This window comes from Nansenia antarctica, assembly GCF_963989245.1.
Source record: "Nansenia antarctica genome assembly, chromosome: 3".
In the NCBI taxonomy this organism is placed as follows: Eukaryota; Metazoa; Chordata; class Actinopteri; order Argentiniformes; family Microstomatidae; genus Nansenia; species Nansenia antarctica.
In genome coordinates, this window is record NC_137688.1 from 20055047 (window position 1) to 20075546 (window position 20500).

At 42.3% G+C, this 20500-nt stretch overlaps 1 protein-coding gene across 1 annotated transcript; it reads right to left on the minus strand.

Annotated features, from left to right (window-relative positions):
* Positions 1 to 261: 261 nt before the first annotated feature.
* Positions 262 to 20002, minus strand: LOC308153864 (uncharacterized protein; the record flags this gene model as incomplete). The annotated part of the gene is made up of 10 exons (XM_080527048.1): positions 262 to 413; positions 14729 to 14771; positions 14946 to 15068; positions 15261 to 15350; positions 15847 to 15959; positions 16060 to 16208; positions 17103 to 17202; positions 17399 to 19078; positions 19356 to 19469; positions 19948 to 20002. 10 exons carry the CDS (start codon positions 20000 to 20002, stop codon positions 262 to 264), a joined length of 2619 nt encoding a protein of 872 aa, XP_080383174.1.
* Between the last annotated feature and the right edge of the window lie 498 nt (positions 20003 to 20500).

The following is a 20500-nucleotide window of genomic DNA, read 5'->3' on the forward strand; positions in this document are numbered from 1 at the left end:
CTGCTGCTTGTTTGTGTTGTTTGAAAGGAACAGGTCTTTATTCATCGTAATAGGCATGTCTTCATCCATGGTTACGGCTGCTCCAGTCCTCCCACCTGCTCGCCTGCGGTGTGTCATGTCTTTTGTGGATGTGTCTGTGTTTCCCGGAAGGTCAGGTGTGAGGAGCTCCCAAATGGCATCTGCTAGCACTGGCTTCTGTGGCTGTCGAAACAGCGCTGGAGGATAACTACACAGCTCATACCTGAACACTGGTGCCAGGTCTCATACCTGAACACTGGTGCCAGGTCTCATACCTGAACACTGATGCCAGGTCTTGTGAAGCTTTAGCAGCAGCACCCCAGCCAGGATGTCAAACTCCTCACTGTTGCCGTTTAGGGTCATCACCTTGGCTCTTGTACCCATGCACATGGTCTCTATGGCCCAGAAGTAGATTGGGAGGGACAGTAGTGTTATAGTTAACTACGTAGCAGTGTGGATTACTCACCGAATCCATTGCATTGCAGTATTTTGGCTTGACTAGCGAGTTTGTGTTGTGATTTTCAACAACGTTGAAATGTATTTCCATCTTTCAAAATAAAAGTCAGAACATTTTGATTGCCGACTTGCGGCCCAAATGACAGCTCTCTTGACAGCTCTCTTATGCGTGCACAAAATGACGTGAAGGAACATACATGATTTACAAGAAACACCTGTCAAGCCAATTGTTCCATTACTTTCGAGTACCCTAAAATGCACTATGCACTATGCATAAAAAGTCTTGTCATTTCTTTATGGTAAAACTAATAACTACACAAAAATCATTAAATCAGAGCTGAAAGTTCCTAGTAATTGTTCAATTTAAATAAATGTAAACACCTGTGCGACTTATATGATCCAATTTAGTATATTGAAGTAAACCCACAAACACCTTCATTTTCCGTGTTCCTGTTGTTATTGGGTGTGACCTCGGTCACAGCATCACCCTGCACGCTGCCATTGATTGCTGCCGGCTCTGGGCTGACGTTCTCTGTCTGTCCACAGTTCATCCTGTCAAAGGAACAACCTGAGGTTTGTACTCAATCAACTAGAGTAGAAGAACAAAACTGCTGGAGAAATGTTACCACTCTCAAACTCATAGACGTGGATAGCTTTGGCCAAGGATTGACCATCCATGAGTTCACAATCGACTATGTCTTAAAGATATACATTGTTTGTTTACCATTGCAAAAATGTTGGGGTCTGATGGGGTAAGCATTGCTTCGGACTCAGCCTTTCCCCAACTTTTTCATTTGGTTGCACCAAAATGTTGGCACAATAGAAAAATAAACATTATCAGGCCTATTGAATTATCTTAGAAATTAACTTGCCATTACATTCAGAGACAACTTGTGGTATTTGTGTGCTATAACATTCCTCTTCTCATTGAAATTGTCACATTCATACAGTAAAACAATTACCCAAAACATAATGCCACAGCAACTAGGGTGTTTTTCAGGGCCAAAAAGTGGACACGTCTTGACCGGCCAAGCCAATCTTCAGAGTCCAGACAGACTTCAGAGAGATCCAATTGAACATGTATGTCATTCCCTGATGATAAGATTTTAGGCAAAATGACCTCAAAACAAACAACAACTGAAGATGACTGCAGTAAATGCCTGGCAGAGTATCACTAGAGAATATACCCGGCGCCTGGTGGCGTCATTGGGCCACAGACTTCAGGCAGTTATTGCATGCAAACACAAGTGCTTCATTTTTAATTTAATTTATTTAACCTTTATTTAACCAGGCAAGCCATGAAGAACACATTTGTATTTACAATGGTGGTCTGGCAAGATGCAGACAAACCTCTTGTTACATTTGATAAATCTGTCCCATTACTTTTTGGTACCTTGAAATAGGGGGACTATGCATAAAAAGTGTAATTTTTGAATCATGAAACCAATACAAATGTACTCTTGGTAAGGCCACACTAGTATGCATTCTTCACTACAACAATGTTCACCAAGTTGGGAGTCGGTCTACAAACAGGCTGTTCGAGTGGAGATTCCTTCTTCTAGCATTGTGACTGCCAATGGCCCCTAGTCGTAGCATACATTTGTTCTTCTTATGATGACTGATGTGTAGATGGTTTGGATAAATGCATCTGCTGAATGTCAAACATGTAAATGTCTGATCTAATCTAATCTAAATGTAAATGTAAATGCATTGTACCAAAACATGGCAGAAGTCTCCATCAGATAAAGGATGCTTGAGGCAATAAATCAAACACATCATCTGTATAGATAATATTATGAACATTAGGCCAAAACTAGTTCCTCACAGCATTCTAAGGAAACTTGGCAGATGTCTCCATCAGATGTCTCCATCAATCAAGGATGAGACCATGCTTAACTTAACACAAGTCATACCAGGACACAAGTCATACCAGGACACATTTGCCTGAGAGGTGTCTTGCCAAGTCCACACCTGAGAGAGGGCACATATGTACAGGTGCATCTAAAAAAATGTGAATACCGTGGAAAAGTTTATTGTAGACTCACACAGTCCTGAGAAGAGCTCTAATCAGCTAATTAACTCAAAACACCTGCAAAGGTTTCCTGAGCCTTAAATCTCTCAGTCTGGTTCAGTACACACAACCACAATCATGGGGAAGACTTGACAGTTGTCCAGAAGACACTCCACAAGGAGGGTAAGCCACAGAAGGTCATTGCTGAAAGGGCTGGCTGTTTGCAGAGTGCTGTATCAACGTACATATCCATGGAAAGTTGACTGGATGGGAAAAGTGTGGTAGGAAAAGGTGCACAAGCAACAGGGAAGACCGCAGCCTTGAGAGGATTGTCAAGCAAGGCCGATTCAAGAACTTGGGGGAGCTTCACAAGGAGTGGACTGAGGCTGGAGTCAGTGCACCAAGAGCCACCACGCACAGATGTACCCAGGAACTGTGCTACAAGTGTTGCATTCCTAGTGTCAAGCCACTCCTGAACCAGAGACAAGGTTAGAATCGTCTTACTTGGGCTAAAGAGAAAAATAACTTGACCATTGGTCAGTGGTACAAAGTCCTCTTTTCAGATGAAAGTAAAGGTTGCATTTCTTTTGGAAATCAAGGTCCCAAAGTCTGGAGGAAGAGTGCAGAGGCACAAAATCCAAGTTTCTTGAAGGCCAGTGTGAAGTTTCCACAGTCAGTGATGATTTGGGGTGCCATGTCATCTGCTGGTGTTGGTCCACTGTGTTTTATCAAGCCCAGAATCAACGCAGGCGTCTACCAGGAGATTTTAGAGCACTTCATGCTTCCGTCTGCTGACAAGCTTTATGGAGATGCTGATTTAATTTTCCAGTATGCCAACGGTGCCAAAACTACCAGTGACTGGTTTGTTTAATTACCATGGTATTACTGTGCTTGATTGACCAGCCAACTCGCCTGACCTGAACCCCATAGAGAATCTATAGGGTATTATCAAGAGGAAGATGAGAGACACCAGACCCAAAAATGCAGACGAGCCGAAGGCCGCTATCAAAGCAACCTGGGCTTCCATAACACCTCAGCAGTGCCACAGGCTGATTGCCTCCATAACACGCCACATTGATGCAGTCATAATCATCAACTTTAAAAGAAAAAAGGCTTGAAATATTTCACTTTATGTGTAATGAATCTAGAATATATGAAAGTTTCACTTTTTGAATCAAATTACGGAAAATGTAAGAAAATAATGTAGATGCACCTGTATGTATGGTATTACCCTTCAGTCTACTAAGGCCAAGCCTAAAGCCCAATGCACACGGCCCCGATTTTGTCACACCGCCGAATTCGATTCCATTGTTTTGAATGAGACAATGCACACGGCGTGCAATGCGATTTTATCGCACGACAACATTCGATTCTCCATTCACACCAATTGAAATAATTCAAAGAATTGAGAATCGAATGTTCGGCGGTGCGACAAAATCGGGGCTTTAACAGTTTGTGGTGTTATTTTACTGTATGAATGTGACAACAGGCTGTTAGAGTGGAGATTCCAACAAATGCTGGAGGGGAGGAGGTGGCGGAGGAAGGTGCTACTATAATATTTGTGGCTGACCATGACTACACCAGCCAGCCTCCTCCTAGTGAGTAAGTCATTTCTAAAGCCGCTTTTGAACATTATTTTTCTTTGAAAGAGGCTTCGGACAAACTTTTGGACTTCAGGCAATTGAAAGCTTTTCTTGAAGGTGTTCTCCTTTTTTGTCTGGCTAGTTAGCTAACAAGTTATCAAATAGTTTGCCAGCTAGGTAGGTCAATCAATGTCAATCTAGAGAGGAGATTCTAGGATTCAAGATCCTCTTCATCCCCACTACCCCCTGTACAGTTTCTGTATTGTAAATAACACCAAAAAAAGATTTCCTAGCACTATGACTGCCAATGGCCCGTAGTCCTAGCATAGTTATTATTATTTTTTATGATGACTGATGGATAGATACTTTGGATAAAGACGTCTGCTGAATGTCAAACAAAACTGGGCAGAAGTCTCCATCAGATAAATGATGCTTGGGGCAATAACTCATAAGCACATCATCTGTACAGACGACATTCTGTACATTAGGTCAAAACTAGTTCCTCACAGCTTATCAGGTGTCTCCGACTCCATCAATCAAGGATGAGACAATGCTTAACTTCAGTCATACCTGTGTTGTGACTGTAGGTTTTATAAAAATGGCAGAGATGTCTTGCCAAGCTCACACCTTCAGGAGAGAAGGCACATAATATGCATATACTGTACATATTATGTATATGTGACAGCAGCTGGTGAAAGGGGGAACAAGTCTGCAACAAATCAAAATGTTCAGACTTTTATTTTGAAACATGCAAATACATTTCAATGTTGTTGGAAATCACAACTCACACTCGCTAGTCAAGCCAAAATATTGCTTGGGTGTTCTAGACGTGTCCTAATGGCGCTTTTCCACTACAGGGCCAACCCGGGTCGACCCTGTTCTTTGGCGCTTTTCCATTGACCGGCTCGGATTGGCTCGGCACGGTGCCATTTTTTAGTTCTTGTTCGGGATGGGTAGCGAAAGGTACTTTTTTATGGAAGGCCATGCCCACATAAAACGGCACGTCTCCACACGTTGCCTCTAGGCGTCAATTCCACACGTCGATTTTTAACGTGTCTACGTAGACACGTCGATTTCAACGGGCTGTTCCATTCTACTGATGTCTGGGTGTTTCCATTCTACTGATGTCTGGGTGTTAGAAAGGAAGCCTTTTGTGGTTTAAAGGCAGTTGGCAAACAGCTTTTAGGTGCATTACCAGTTAACTTTATAATAGTTACCTTTAGAACGATGATGCTGTTTAAACAACAAAAGAAGAAGAAGCAACGAGGACTGGTAACATTACAAGCAGACATAGATTTCGAAATCTATGTATGTTTGTAATGTTACCAGTCCTACCACTAGGCGTCACTATGCCATATATAATGTATATTCTCATGTATATACACATATAATTTTGCTTTCACTTTAGATTAAAGGAGAGATAGATAATACATAGAGAATTGTATGAGAAAAACAATGGTCCAAACAAATAAAGATTTGAAAAATTATGATAACCATCTTATTGTCTTAGTTTAATGTCATTTCAATACTGCTTCAATACTAACGTTGAAATTACAGTCTTAAAACAATAAGTACATCGAAAACATATACACAGAGCATGTATGTTTACACATGTAAGACAAAGAAAAGAAAATTTGATTTTTCTATTGTCCCCTATTTCCTGGGGCTCATATAGATTTGACTAATTAGTAGATTAGATTAGATCAGCAAATGTCTGTCCAGCGATTGATATGAAGGGGTGAAAAGTAGGGGAGGATGACATTGAAAGACAACATTATGGCCCATTGGCATATGAACATCTAAGCAATATCACACGAGAGGGAGTGCTGTTATACTTAATATCAGCACGGCTGTGATAGGTACGAGGCCGCAGTTCTACAGCGCCATTTATTACTTAACAGTAATAAGCGAGAACAGATTATGATTTGTTTGTTTATTTAATAATTTATTTTGGCAAGGGGACATCACTTTGCTTGACATTTTGGTATCAACTAAGGTAAACAAACTCATAGTCATGTTACATGGTGGCGGATGTTCAGTGCAAAACAAATTTGGTCTTGCCTGAGTAATACACATTCTGATATCTTATCCCCTTTCTCTTATCTTATCCCCTGACTCTTAGTAACAACAACAAGGTACAAGGTTCATTTATTGGCATTCTATAACACAGGGATGCACAATGAGATGCAAGATATAGTCCTTACAGTCCCAGTAGGTCTCAGGTGTGTGTGTGTGTGTGTGTGTGTGTGTGTGTGTGTGTGTGTGTGTGTGTGTGTGTGTGTGCGCGTGTGTGTGTGTGTGTGTGTGTGTGTCCGTGCTCCGTTCTACATCAGCACCAGACAACAACATAGTGCAAAGAAATAATATTTTCTAAAAAAATATTAAATGAGATAGTGTGCAATATTGGCAGTGGCTAGCTAGGCTAGTGGCCAGAGTTCAGTAGTCTGATAGCTTGATGGAAGAAGCTGTCTCTGAGCCTACAGCCCCAGCAGGTCTCTCAGGTCCTCTGACCAGGGTTTGCTGGTTGTCTCCCGTGCCAGACTGAAGACTCAGGGTGATAGAGCATTCAGACAGACAGACAGACAGACCCAGGGTGATAGAGCATTACAAACCGTGGCTCCCAAACTCTTTGTGACTTTGTGACCCTTGGTCTGGGAAAGGTGCTGTCCAAATACATTTTACTTACTTACTTACTTACTTACTTCTGTATCTCTTGCCAGATTGCAGCAGGGTGAACACCCTGTTGCTGGGGTTGGTATTGTTGATAGCAGTGCACACTGAGGTCATTTAATTTTTCAATAAATATAGGCTATATGGGATGAAAACATAGAAAATGGAATGTACATTTATTTTGAACATTGTTGTGTGACAGTGCTGTGGTTTTTGTAGGCTTGGGACACTGGGTCTCTACATATTGTTTCTCTATGATAAAGTGTGGGCTATTGCACAACAAACATGACACAATTGGTTATGGAAGGCAAACCTAGGCCACCAACCCCCTCTGTCAGGGGTTCATTTTACTACTTCCTCATCGTCCGACATTGCTAGTCTCACACATTCACTAAATGTGCGGTTGCAATTCGAAAGAAAAGCCCGCAATGCCATCCTCACGAAGTTGGTCTGCTTGTGAAACTTTACTCCCCCGCGAGAAGTTTTCAAATCGGCAATGCCATCCTCACGAAGTTGGTCTGCTTGTGAAACTTTACTCCCCCGCGAGAAGTTTTCAAATCGGCTCGCCTGCAGGGTGTGGCCTTCCATACGTAGCAAAACGTACCCCCTACGCTGTTGTCGACAGCAATGACGCGAAACTCCTCATTAATATGTATGAGTGCCTTGATTCAAGGTCCCTCATTGGCTATGATACGCGAGTCCATTTTAGCGGAGCGGGCGTTCCATACTTTTTTGCCAGGCTGCGTGTGACGTGTGACGCTGCACACCGTTGATTGGTCAATGGAAATCGTCATCCCATGTTCATAGATTTCTTCGCTAACCGCCATCTTTAAATACCACAACAGATTTCGCTCTCGGAAAATGTCACTTACTGTTTCTGTAATAACTTATTAATAAAGATTAGAAAAATTATGCTAACCATCGTATTATCTTAGTTTAATGTAATTTCAATGTATCATATAACTTTTATTTACAACAAGCATAACAAAAAATCGCTATTATGGCAATGTCCTGTGCCTATGCTGTTCCTCAGTCCAGTGGCAGTCAAATGCCGGTAGATTCGCGTCTTGCTCCATTTAACACATGTCGGCGTTTCCCTGGTTGCGAGATCTAAACTACTAGAACTGAAAGCGGCAGGTAAGAGGCACGTAACATCCATATGCTGTATATATAAATAAATATATTTGACTACCAGCAAGACACCGGAGCACTCGTATCTATAACAAACGCGGAGATTGTATGAGCCCCGCGTCTGTCAGCCTTTCCGTAGAAATACATCGCTCCGTTAGATATCTAACGTTACATGTTTTAAGGCTGATCTGTGCATGATAGTGCTGCATTATGTTGATCTATTTATATCGATCTATTCTTGCCAATTCCTTATTACCAGTGGAAAGGGGGAAGGCTAAAACACTTTGAATGGAATAGATAGGACTTTCCGTTCAATGGAGGAAGCATGATACTCGCGAGTTCATCTCGCTTCCCCCCCCCGTTGATGTATTAAACAATCTAAGCAATCTACTCAGAGCAGTTGTTATTATGTAATATTATTGATGGATGTGCCATTTTTGATGGAGAGCAGTGAGCGGATGTGCACATGTATTTGACTAATGCCGATAGATTCGCGTCTTGCTCCGAAACCGGAGCTGTCAGCGCAGACAGGATTTTACAGCGTTCCTTCAAACTATCGTAATTCATGAACTATACCCAATCTAAAACATTCAAACAGTTTCTGAAAGCAGAGAAGTTGCACTTTTTGAACAGTTTAACTTTTTTAGGCTTATTACGGTAGTTCACCAACAAAAAAAGCACAGTGCTCAACGTGTCAGGAGAAATAAAAATAGAATCGGGGCTTTAACACATGTCGGCATTTCCCTGGTTGCGAGACCTAAACTAGTCTACTAGAACTGAAAGCGGCAAGTTACAGGGGGGAATCTTATGACACGTAACTCCTCCTACAGTCCCGGGTCGTTCCTGTATAGTGGAGAACGATTCCTATATGGAACTTTTCAAAAGCGTGCCGAGGCGAGCCGTGCCGACTAATTATGTTATGTGATAGCAAGTAGGTCAGTGACCTGTCATTTTCTATTAGTTATTAACAACAAAAAATGCAATTTTCACTGAAGGGAGTTAGTGGTGCAGGCCTGAAATACTCATCAGGGAACAGACCATATCTGTTTTGCGCAGGTCGACTGAGAACAGCTGATTACAAAGTTTCTCAGGCATTCAGTTTAGGTCAATCCATTATTCACCTTCATAGAGATCAAGCACACTCAACCCAGCTCATGGCCAATAAAGTTTATGAAAATCATCCACTTTGTTGGGAATGAGGAGAACCTGGCTTTAGTCGAGCTGTCATGCTACTAGATAAATCCTGAATGAACCCTCACTTTTTGTAATGACAAAAACCTTGCATACACTCTGTGGATCCACAAGTAGAGAGTGAATTACTATTCCACTATTAAAGATTAAAAAAATCATATATACTGTATATATATACAATAAAAATGAAGAGTTAAAGGTATTAAATATTAACTTACTTAATATTATTACACTTATTTCGATTTTTAAAATGTAATTTGCACACAGAAGAAAGACAGAACTGACAGTGATGAGAGGAAAAAAAGACACAGCCTCATCTGAAAACGTCCACTTTAGAAACGATATACCAGGTCACAAGCACCTGAGTACACCATGTACTCTACCTGTAATGGCAGACGTTATTATAGGGCAGCTACAAATGTGTACTTTATAAATAGTGATGCACTGGTCATGTACAGTATTTATGCACTCATACAACAAGCTTTTATCATTTTAATATTAGAGGAATATATAGGCTGAAGCCCAATTTATACTTCTGCCCACAGCCTACGCCAATGTAACTACCCGGCAGTGCCTACGCAGACCGTAAGCACTGTGATTGGTCCGCTTGGTAGCACATGATTCCGACTCTCTCGTAGGCCAAAATGCGGAAGCCATGACAGAAATGTCATTTACTTTTTCTGTAAATAAATAAATGATTACCTGTGGCGTTTGACAGCGGATGATGATAAGACATATTTAATGTAAAGTTATCTATAAGAACTGTGATTGGTCCGCTTGGTAGCGTCACATTCCGACTCTCTCGTAAATGCGGAAGCCATGACAGAAATGTCATTTACTTTTTCTGTAATTACTTATTAATAAAGATTTGAAAAATTATGATAACCATCGTATTATCTTAGTTTAATGTCATTTCAATGCATTATAGACATTTTCCTTACAACAAGCATAACAAAAAAAATCTATATTATGCCGCTATGAGTACACCGACCAACGCAACGCAGACCGACCAATGCAGAAGTATACATTGGGAGAGCCCTTGCGTAGGCTACAGCGTAGCCGCGCGTAAATTCGACGCAGAAGTATAAATTGGGCTTAAGCCTACAAAGTATGAAACAACATAACACAGCCCATAGAATTGACCTCATCTAACACAATTTCACAATTATTTTTTATTTACTTTTATTTATTATTTTATTATTAAATAATCTTATTTATTTATTGACTATTAACCTCTCAGACAGACCCATGCATCACTAGTAGACCTGTACAATCTAACAATAGTGTCTCGTATGTCAAGAGTCATTGGCAATTTTCAAAGAGTATAACCTTTGGAGGCATTTCGAAATGAAGCATGAGCATTATGGAAATATGGTCATGGACCGTTTCATTGATGCACTGCACCACTTGTGTGAAAATGTCCTGTTCAGTCGTTGTCCTGTGAATCGCTTTTATATCCAAAAGTTCCTCAGTGAGGGAAAACTGAGCATCGACCCCCCCGGATGAATATAGAAAGATGGGCAGTGTCCGTCCTGTTTGTACTCTAATTAAGCTTGGGATCACAAAATGATATACCAAATAATGAAAATAACGAATAAATAACGAAATGATGTACCAAAGAATATGGCGGCAGTGGGCGGACATAGCAACCGTGACGTCATTATGTTCCCAAGAACAATCTGCAGCCAACGAATACGAAACGAATTCCTCGGCGTTAGTTTTTAGCTGGATCTGTAAATCGGAGTCCAGGGGCCTGTTCCTCGAAGCGCAATTAGATCTAAGCTAGATTCATTTGGATAATTCGCAATAATTTCAGCTCGAGTTCCGTGCCATGAATGTGGCTCAAATAATTAGCATACTGTTGCTATGTCCTCTATTATAAATCTTGCCTTCACAGCTCCCTCACACAGACTGTTTATGCGAGTAAACATGTGTTGCTGTTGTTGAAGGTTGCGTTTTAATTCTTTGACTTTTTGTTGAACTAAAAAGCACAATGCCTATTTTGCTTAGACGTGGCATTATAGGCCCTATTGTTGTATTCAAGTTTCCAAAGTAAGCCATACAAACGAGATACGACTTGTTGCATTGACTATTTTGACCTTTTTTGTTGTTTTGTTAAAGACAAAAGTACTGTGATCCAAATGTGTTTTGTTTAACTGTGCAGTTATCATTTTATACAAACTCATTGTTCAAAACAAATAGTATTTTGCTTTATTAATCAGTTTTGCTGGTAACAAAGACCTTATTTGTTGTTTTATTAAAGACAATAGTACTGTGATGCAAATGTGTTTTGTTTACAGTTTTTCTCTATCGCTTTAACACTAACATCGGAACCTCAAACACAATGACCAAAACCTGAAACTGGTGTATTTTATCTCACACCAACTCTTCACAATGACAAACACATTACTTGCTTATCACTCATTTTGCAGCTCTAAACCACACAGTTAACAAAACACTAAATACAATTCTCTACATTTGGCACAATCTTCCTTGAAAAAAATATCTTGTGTTCACATGGAAAACACTACCATACAGAATGCTAAACTCAGACCACACAGAATGCTAAACTCAAACCACCAATCACACAATCACACTCCTCATATGGGCAAACACCTATTGCATTTGAATTAGTAATCATAGCTTTAGCAATAAAAGGGCCAAAGGTGAGCTCTCCTGTGTTGAAATATATCTGAAGTATATCAGGGCTGGATTCGTCATGCCAGGCGATACTTTCCCCTCTGCTTGACCAGGGAGAACATTGTCTGTGATGTCGAGGAGGTCTTGTGGCCTAGTAATGCAGTATATGCTTATTTTCTTTTTTCTATTGTTTGTTCTGTATGAAGAACACTTTACAAATCCAACTGTCATTGCTGAGATGTGTACAGTATTTCAGAATAATACAGTTTTTCCCAATTGCTAAAACACAAAAGCCAATTCTCTAAATCAAATGACCAGTTCTCTTAACACATTTAATAAAACTAGCCCCCATTTGCCAAAACCATAAACACATTTCACATGAAGACACAATTCACAAAACACAATCCTCCTTTTCTCATCAATCTAAACACATTTTGTCTTGCTAAAACACAAGTTGCAAAAAACTCTGCTCAAATTCTCAAATTAAAGCTCATGTGATGCAAAATGCTTGCCACAGTCAGCAAAATTTGAACACAATGAACACACCTGGCTTCATTCATTGAACACAACAACTAAAAATTGAAGACACTTGTTGCAAATGATGTGACCAGAGTCAGAGGAAGAGGAGGGAGAGTCAGAGGAGGGAGAGGAGCAGGCCATGGAGGGAGAGGAGCAGGCCCAGGAGGAAGAGGAGCAGGCCCAGGAGGAAGAGGAGCAGGCCCAGGAGGGAGAGGAGCACGCCAAAGAGGAAGAGGAGCACGCCAAGGAGGAAGAGGAGCAGGCCCAGGAGGAAGAGGAGCAGGCCCAGGAGGGAGAGGAGCACGCCAAAGAGGAAGAGGAGCACGCCAAGGAGGAAGAGGAGCAGGCCATGGAGGGAGAGGAGCAGGCCCAGGAGGGAGAGGAGCAGGCCCAGGAGGAAGAGGAGCAGGCCCAGGAGGGAGAGGAGCAGGCCCAGGAGGAAGAGGAGCAGGCCCAGGAGGGAGAGGAGCACGCCAAGGAGGAAGAGGAGCAGGCCCAGGAGGGAGAGCAAGACAAACTCGCACCATCATTACAGATGATATGCGAGCAACAGTCATTGACCATGTCATTGTCCATGGCATGACAATGGCTGAAGCAGGACTAAGAGTCTGTCCAAACTTGAGTAGGTTCTCAGTGGCCATGGAGTCGTCATGGAGGTGGAAGGTGTATGACCGCCAACCATACACAAGAGAGAACCTTCTCAGGGCAATGGACCTGGCCTGTGACCTCGTGCCTGTGGAGGCCTTCCAAGGCTGGATCCGCCGTGCCAGAGCGTTCTTCCCACGTTGCCTGGCAAGGGACAATATTGCCTGCGATGTCGATGAGGTCCTGTGGCCCGACCCAGCTCGACGACGTGATGCCGCACAATGATTGTGGTGTGTGTGTGTGTGTGTGTGTGTGTGGTATAGTTCCATAAATAAACATCACACCCTGAACATTTTTTTCAATGAGTATTGTTGTGTGTAATGGATCCTCTGTAGTGTTTGCATTGAGTTGTGATACAGTACAGTAGTGTACATACTGTATTTTTTGTAGATTTACATACTGTTCATATGAAACACACAAATCTATGAATGCCCAATACTCTACAGTGATATATTCTGAGAACAGATACTGTAAGGTTTCTAAAAATGTGCTTTGGCAGTTGTGGAAAAAAAGAACATTCTCACACACTGAACATTGAGTTTTCAGTTGTTTTGTTGTAGTCTGTAATGATGCGTATAGTGTTTAAATTGTTGCAGGCTTTGAGCAGCTGTTTTGGTGTGAAAGTTTGAGTTTTGAAGAGAGAAGGTGTGTTTTTGTTTATGTAGCTTTAGAAAAGTGTGTTGTGTTTAGAGTTTTGGGAAAATGGAGGACATTTTTATGAAATGTGTTTTAGCAATTGAGAAAAACTGTAATAAAAACGTTCTATTCTTGTATTTGTGTGTTTTATATTTGAGTATGAAAACATAACAGTGTATAACAGGCCACTGTATGCATGTAGTGTAACACTAAAAAAGCAAAAGGCCTACTGATAATCTTATCATAGTACTGTTTTCCGCTGATCATAGTGTTTTCCATTGTGCACATCAGTGTTCAATTGCTTGTTACAAGTGTCTATTCTTTGATGGTGTGTGAAGACATAACATTATTTTGAATGCAGTGTTTGCTTTTGTAAGAGCTTTGTGGAGTTTAGGGTTTTGTGTGTGAGTTTTTGGATTTGTGTTAAGAGTTAAGAGAAAATGTTCTACGCTTTGAGAAAATGTGTTAAAGCGATTAGAGAACAACTGTAATTGTGAAGTTATTTTATACAAAACATTGTTAAGCATTTCATAAATGCTATTTTGCTCACAGACAAAAGTAGGCTACTGTGATGCAAATGCAATTGTGCAGTTATCAATTTACAAAAACAATGTTCAACACTTGATAAACAGCCTACTATTTTGCTTTATTAATCTTTTTTTTTTGTGATCAAATGTTTCTTTATTTTCTTTTAAAGCACATAATAACAAAACAAGACAACAAGGCCATATCTTGCAACCAACGCCCCCAACAGCCCATACAACTACACACAAACACACAAATTACAATGTAGCTATCTAGGTATTAGGGACATACATTACAAGTTGGGACCCAAAACAAAAAATAAAGTAAATCAGATAACCCCCACCCACCCATCCCAGAGACCAAAGGACAACAGTAAATTACAATTGTGATAACATTTGTAATATCTGTGCTAAAATGTAAATGTAAATTCCATCATCATGAGTTATATGACAATTGTTCATTGTGTTGATGCTTAACTACACACATCAGATATGATCATTTCAGATACAGTCAATGCTACAGTAGCACCATGGAGTCTCTGACAGTAACTATGATGATCCATTTCTAGGGACCCATACTGGGCTGTGTTGAGGTGAAACAGTTGAAGGTGTGGATAATTCTGTGGACCCAGTGCTATCCTCTTCCAGACGGGTGTCTCTATGTGGATCTGTGATATCCTCTTCAAAACCACGGTTCATCTGACCTCGTGAGTGCCTCCTCTGAACCTCCTCAAAGATCTGAAGCACCTACCAGAGACAGGCAAACACAATCAGGACGTGACATGGATATACACTACATGGGCTGGGGGGCAAAGTTGAGGGTAGGATGTGCATCAGGTTTAAACAGATACAGTTGTTATCTGTATACCTGCGTAATCCATATTGTGATGATCTTTCTAGAGAGAGACGGTTTATTTTTACCTGAGATTTAGGGATAAGTCCCACTCTGAAGAAACCAATATGGCCGCTCTCTATCTTGGTACAGTCGACCACGGTGGACGCGATGTTCTCTGGGGAAGGCCCATCACAGAGTACCCCATCCACCTTGACAGTGACAGATAGACAGTCTTTTTTGCCCAAAGTGATCGCAACACTTATATAATATTTTCTTATTAGTCTTGACATTAAGCAATTATTATTAATGACAAACTTGACAAAAAACTACAGTTTAAGAAAATGTCAATTAGAAATGTATTATGTCTGTTTTCGGTCAATAGTCTACACATGCTTCATCACCTTGTCTCCCAGCTTGGCATAAACCTGGTTGTGGTGAGTTGTGTCTGCCTCTCCAGTAGGGTTGGCTGAGGTCACAGCAACAGGCCCCACCTGAAAAAGGAAAAGAAACATGTGACATTTTTGGTAAAGAAATTAAACATTTGCTGCGACTGCACAAAGCACGTTTCCCTTTTTTCACTGTCTAAACAGATACATTTGAACATTATGGTTCTTGGACTTTTTTTTCAAACAGTTTGGGAGCACCACTTTCTCTTTAACAGAGCATTATACAAAATACCCAGCTATTATAATAATATAATAATAATAACTTTTATTTGTATAGCGCTTTTCCTGCAGACGTTGCAGCTCAAAGTGCTCCAATCTAATAAATTATTTAGTCATTTAAAGGCAATATTAAAAAGATGGGTTTTTAGTCTTGACTTGAACATAATTATTTGCTGAGGTTGCATCCCTAATGTAAACTGGCAGTGCATTACACAATCTGGGTGCATAAAACGAGAATGCAGCCTCACCAAATCTGTGTTTTGTACATGTGGTACACATAGAAAACCAGCGTCATTATAGCAGGACAACTATGAGATATTACCAGGTTGATGAGGTGCGTGGCCACGGCACAGTCTGGGTTTCTGATGGCGATGCTCTGTGGAGTACCGATGTGTTTGGCTGCTTCCCCCAAACCGAAGGTGTCCATCCAGGGGCCTACAGAACACAGAGAAGTAGAGCGACCAGTGTCAAGGTCCCAACCGATGATTGGAGAAACATGAATATGAATGAATCTCTTTCCCAATGTTGACCCCACCTCTGGGTATGACCATGCTGATGGAGGAAGGCCAGGCGGCCTGCATGAAGTCCCAGAGCACAGGGTTCAGCAGGCCTTTCACAGGCTCCAGCTGATTCATAGAGGAGACCCACATAGACATGGGCCGGTCCTGGGCCTGCTTCTTCACCCTGTTGTGCGCATGTACCGTAACAACATGTTCATTCAATGTTATTGCAAGAGTTATTACAGTGTTATTACTAGGGATGTCCCGATCCGATATTGATATCGCATATCGCCGCGATATTGGTCCTGAATGCTGGATCGCAGATCGCACCAGAAAAAAAATAGGCAGCGATCGATCTGGGGCACGCGATCCGGCGTGTCACTCACGTGATGACAACAGTAGTAGTCAGTGGTCACGGGCATGAGAGTTGGTAGGTAGCTACCTGTGTGTAATGAGTCTGACTCAGTGATCGTTAAACTGTTGTATATTATATCGAGTGGTACTTTAAAACTTCAAGTTGCCTGTGTAACCAGTGGGTATGAAAAAAACGAAAAGCAGATATAGTTGACACCCCTTTGATTCTGCGACTGGTTTCTGGTCTCACCAGCAGCGTCACTAGGCTACACTTTTAAAAAGGGTGCTATAATTGATTTGCCATTTGTAAGAGAAGATAAATAGAATAAAAACATGAAGGCACTAAAACTAGAAATCAGACAGTAACTCTTTTTTTTTTCTACAATGCTGAATGCTGCAGTTTAAGTTGTTTTAACTTTAAACCAGTTGGTCACTGAGTACTGCAGAGTACTGTTTTTGTTGCTTGAATAAAGGCTGGCAGTCTTTAATAGCCAACTGTTGTTGTGGACTATACTGGGGAAGTATTTGTTATTATTCAGGAGTAAAACAATAAATACAAATATCGGATTGATATCGGTATCGCAGATACCTGAAGCCCAGGTATCGGTATCGGTATCGGTAGTGAAAAAATGGGATCGGGACATCCCTAGTTATTACACAGGTATAAAGGCAACTTGATTGAAAGTAGTACCTAACTATTTAATAACTTATACATGGAACTCACCTGAAAGCCTTTTCAACAGCATCAGGCCTGTTGCAAGCTGCCACAAGCACATAGACAGTATCAGTAGGCATCCCGCATATACCTCCATTCTTCATGATATCTGTGTATTAGAGAAAATTACATACTTTAGTTGAGTCACACCAATATTATGACAAAAGAAAGACCTGAACATTGTACATTGAGTATCATGCATTGGAGCAAAAAGTCTGGTCCACCCAATCTTATGAACAATGGCATTTGGTATTGTAGTGATGATCTGGAGCTCTCCAGGGTTAGTGTTGGTGACCTCCTCTCACCTGCTATCTGCTGGACAGATGTGGCCTTGCGGGCAGGTACGTGCAGACAGCTGTCTTTGCCTCCTCCAAAACCACTGAGCTTGACTAAGGGGTCTCCCAGGGGGATCTGAGGGGTCTGGAAGGTGCTGTTGAAGAGGTGAGCTAGGAAACAGTAGAAGCTCACCAAGCCAAAGATGATTGTGACCCCAATGTCATACCCATAAGGCAACGCTCCCACTGCGTCTAGCAAGAAACTGATGAGTATGAGCTGGAAAGTCAGGGCGTAGACGAACCAGGCTACACTGAGAAACAAAGCCGCGACTGTCACTAAACAGTTGAACAGCATGAAGCTGATGATCCCGACAGCCACGTTGAAACCACGCGTCTCCCCGTACAGACCTCCGAAGCGTGTCAGCCCCCACACGGTCCACATCACCCCGTAGAAAATAAAGGCTGTGCTCTCCAGGGTTTTACCACGGGAGAAGGCCACAGAGCCACAAAGCAACTGAAGCACTCCGCCTGCCACCACTGCCCAGGGCAGGACCAGCACACAGAGGGGACTTTTATCACCAACGTGGGCTGTGATGGCGAAGGCAGCCAGCACATTACAGGCATGGCCCAACACTTCCGCGTCTGCATACTTGGAGTAGCCCAGGTAGGGGTCATGGAGGTATTTGTCATTAGTTCTGAGAGTCAGGCCGCTGACACGGGTTATTAGAGCCTTGAATAAGCTCTCTCCTGTGGGAATCTTAGTGGGTGACACTTTATTGTACGTGGTGACCAACAGCATGAGAGCGGTGGCCACAAAGATGGCTGCCTGAACGCCTTGCGTTCCCCCCTGGAAGAAGCCCCGGGGTTGGGCAGCTATGGCGATGCAGTAGGCTACAAAGAACAGTTGATAGAGGCCGTCCGCCAGGCTCTTCTGACAACTGAACAGAGCAAGGACAAAGAAGAGCACTGAGAAGACGACGGGGAAAGGCACAGGGGAGGAGGGCTGGAGAGAGAAGTTGGCGAGAAGAGCACTGTAGCCCTCAGCGAATCGAAGCACTGCAGTGAAGCCGTAGAAGGTGGCAGCGAGAGTGTCCTTGGCTCGGTAGGAGAGGACACACACACCAAGCTGAAACACCCCGGCGGTCCACAGCCAGGGGACATGACCAGCGAAGAGCCGAGGCACCACGCCCAACACGGGGCAGGCTAACACGCTGGCCGACAGCAGGTTCATCACCAGTCCCACTGAGACCATATCATTACAGTCCTGGCTCTGAGCCGCCGGTCTCAGCACCTCCTTCTTCTTCTGACCTGTTCCCGGGGGCTCCACCTTACCACCGGTGACATAGGACAACAAGCGTCCGATACCGAAGTAAACACCTACGAAGCACACCAGGAGGTAGTTGGCGGCAGTGGCAGCCCGGCCGAAGTCTGCGTCGAACAGACCAGCGATCTGGTGTGCACAGGCTAAACTAATGCTCAGAGCGATAATGAAGAGGACTACTTTCTTCTGTAGGACTGCGACCGTGCCTATGATTAGGAGGGCCAGTGTGAACGCTGCCAGGCCTGGTACCAAGGCAGACGTCAGAGCTATGGCCGTCACCACTCCCTCCCCCACTAGGATGTACACCAGCCCCGAGCCACACCACAGGGCTGACACAGTCAGACACAGACATGAAAACAGCTGGGTGTGGGACAGACTACGACAAACACCTGGGGGAGGGGGAGGGGGAGGGGGGGGGGGGGGGGGGAGGGGAGAGAGAAGAGAGGAGGGAAGGGGGAAGAGAGAGAGAGAGAGAGAAAATGAATGAGTGTTACAGCTTGTGTACACGTATAGTGAAAGGTAAACACGTTCATTTAAGCCATGGAAGTAGTTGGGCAAAATTAGAGCTTTCTATTACATGTCAAAACATTCAAATGTTAGATTTCTACTAAAACAAGAGATGCAATTGTATAAAAGTCTTGAGAATATTGATGAAAACAACTGTACCCGCATATGCCAACAGGGCAGCGATGATGAGGAGCAGCACTCCCAGAGCAGTATAGGGGATTAACTCTTTTCCAGGAGAGCTGGCATAATCATTCACCAGAAGCAGCAAAGAACCTGTAGTTCAAAACAACATTAGCCTGTATGAGTCTGACTAAATCAGACCATCTAACAAGTCTAACTAAGCCTTTGGATACCCGTTATAAAGCTGTTGATGTTGATAGTATGTATTGTTTTGGACATGATATGGTCGTGGATATCCATGCACACAGCTACATTTGCCCTCCACTGGCGAGGTTTGTTTATTGCACTTGACTTGACTGACACACCTGTTCACTTGCATTCACATGTAGAATTTCTTTTTCTACAGCAGTACTTATTACACTATCAAAACATAGTGTTACTATTATGTTGTACTGTAGCCTACATTACCGTTATCCTGACAATCCTTGCAGAATTTATCTTTGATAAAGCTTGTTGCAACTACAACTACAAACTAGAGTAATTCGTTCAAGGTTATTATTCATTAGGCCTATCCTAATTAGTTTAACGAGAATATAAAATTGGCAGAAAACTATATCAAAACAGCTCTTACCGCCGGAGATTCCTAGAATGCCCACGGAGAAATGGAGAGACTCGTGCTCAGCCATCGCAGCAATGTGATCCACGCACTGCGGAGCGCTTTTTGTAAATTAGCTCTGAGAGGGACGGAGCGTTCAAGTCCAAGTGACTGCCTCTTGTCCAATCAAATTTGACGGAAAAGTTACCTCATGAACAAAAAACAAGAACAGACCCCAATTATCTGAGTCCAGGAAATCCCTCCTAGTTCCTTCAAGTATTTCCAGTATATCCAACAGCTTTTAATGTCAAAATGCTTTCTTTATTTGTCATTAAAACGACATATTCTCAGTATCCTGAATGACTCTGAGTAGCCTACTATGAATGACTCTCAGTACTACAGTACGCACTTTTGGTTAGATGCTAAACTGCATTTCGTTGTCTGGTACAATCAAGTAGAATCTAATCAAATCTAATCTAATTAAACATTTTGTTTTCTATACAAAAAAGCATTATTTTCTTCCTATATCTCACTGATCATTTCTACTTTATGGAGGGAGATGGTGTGTTTCGTGTGAGACCCCATGCAG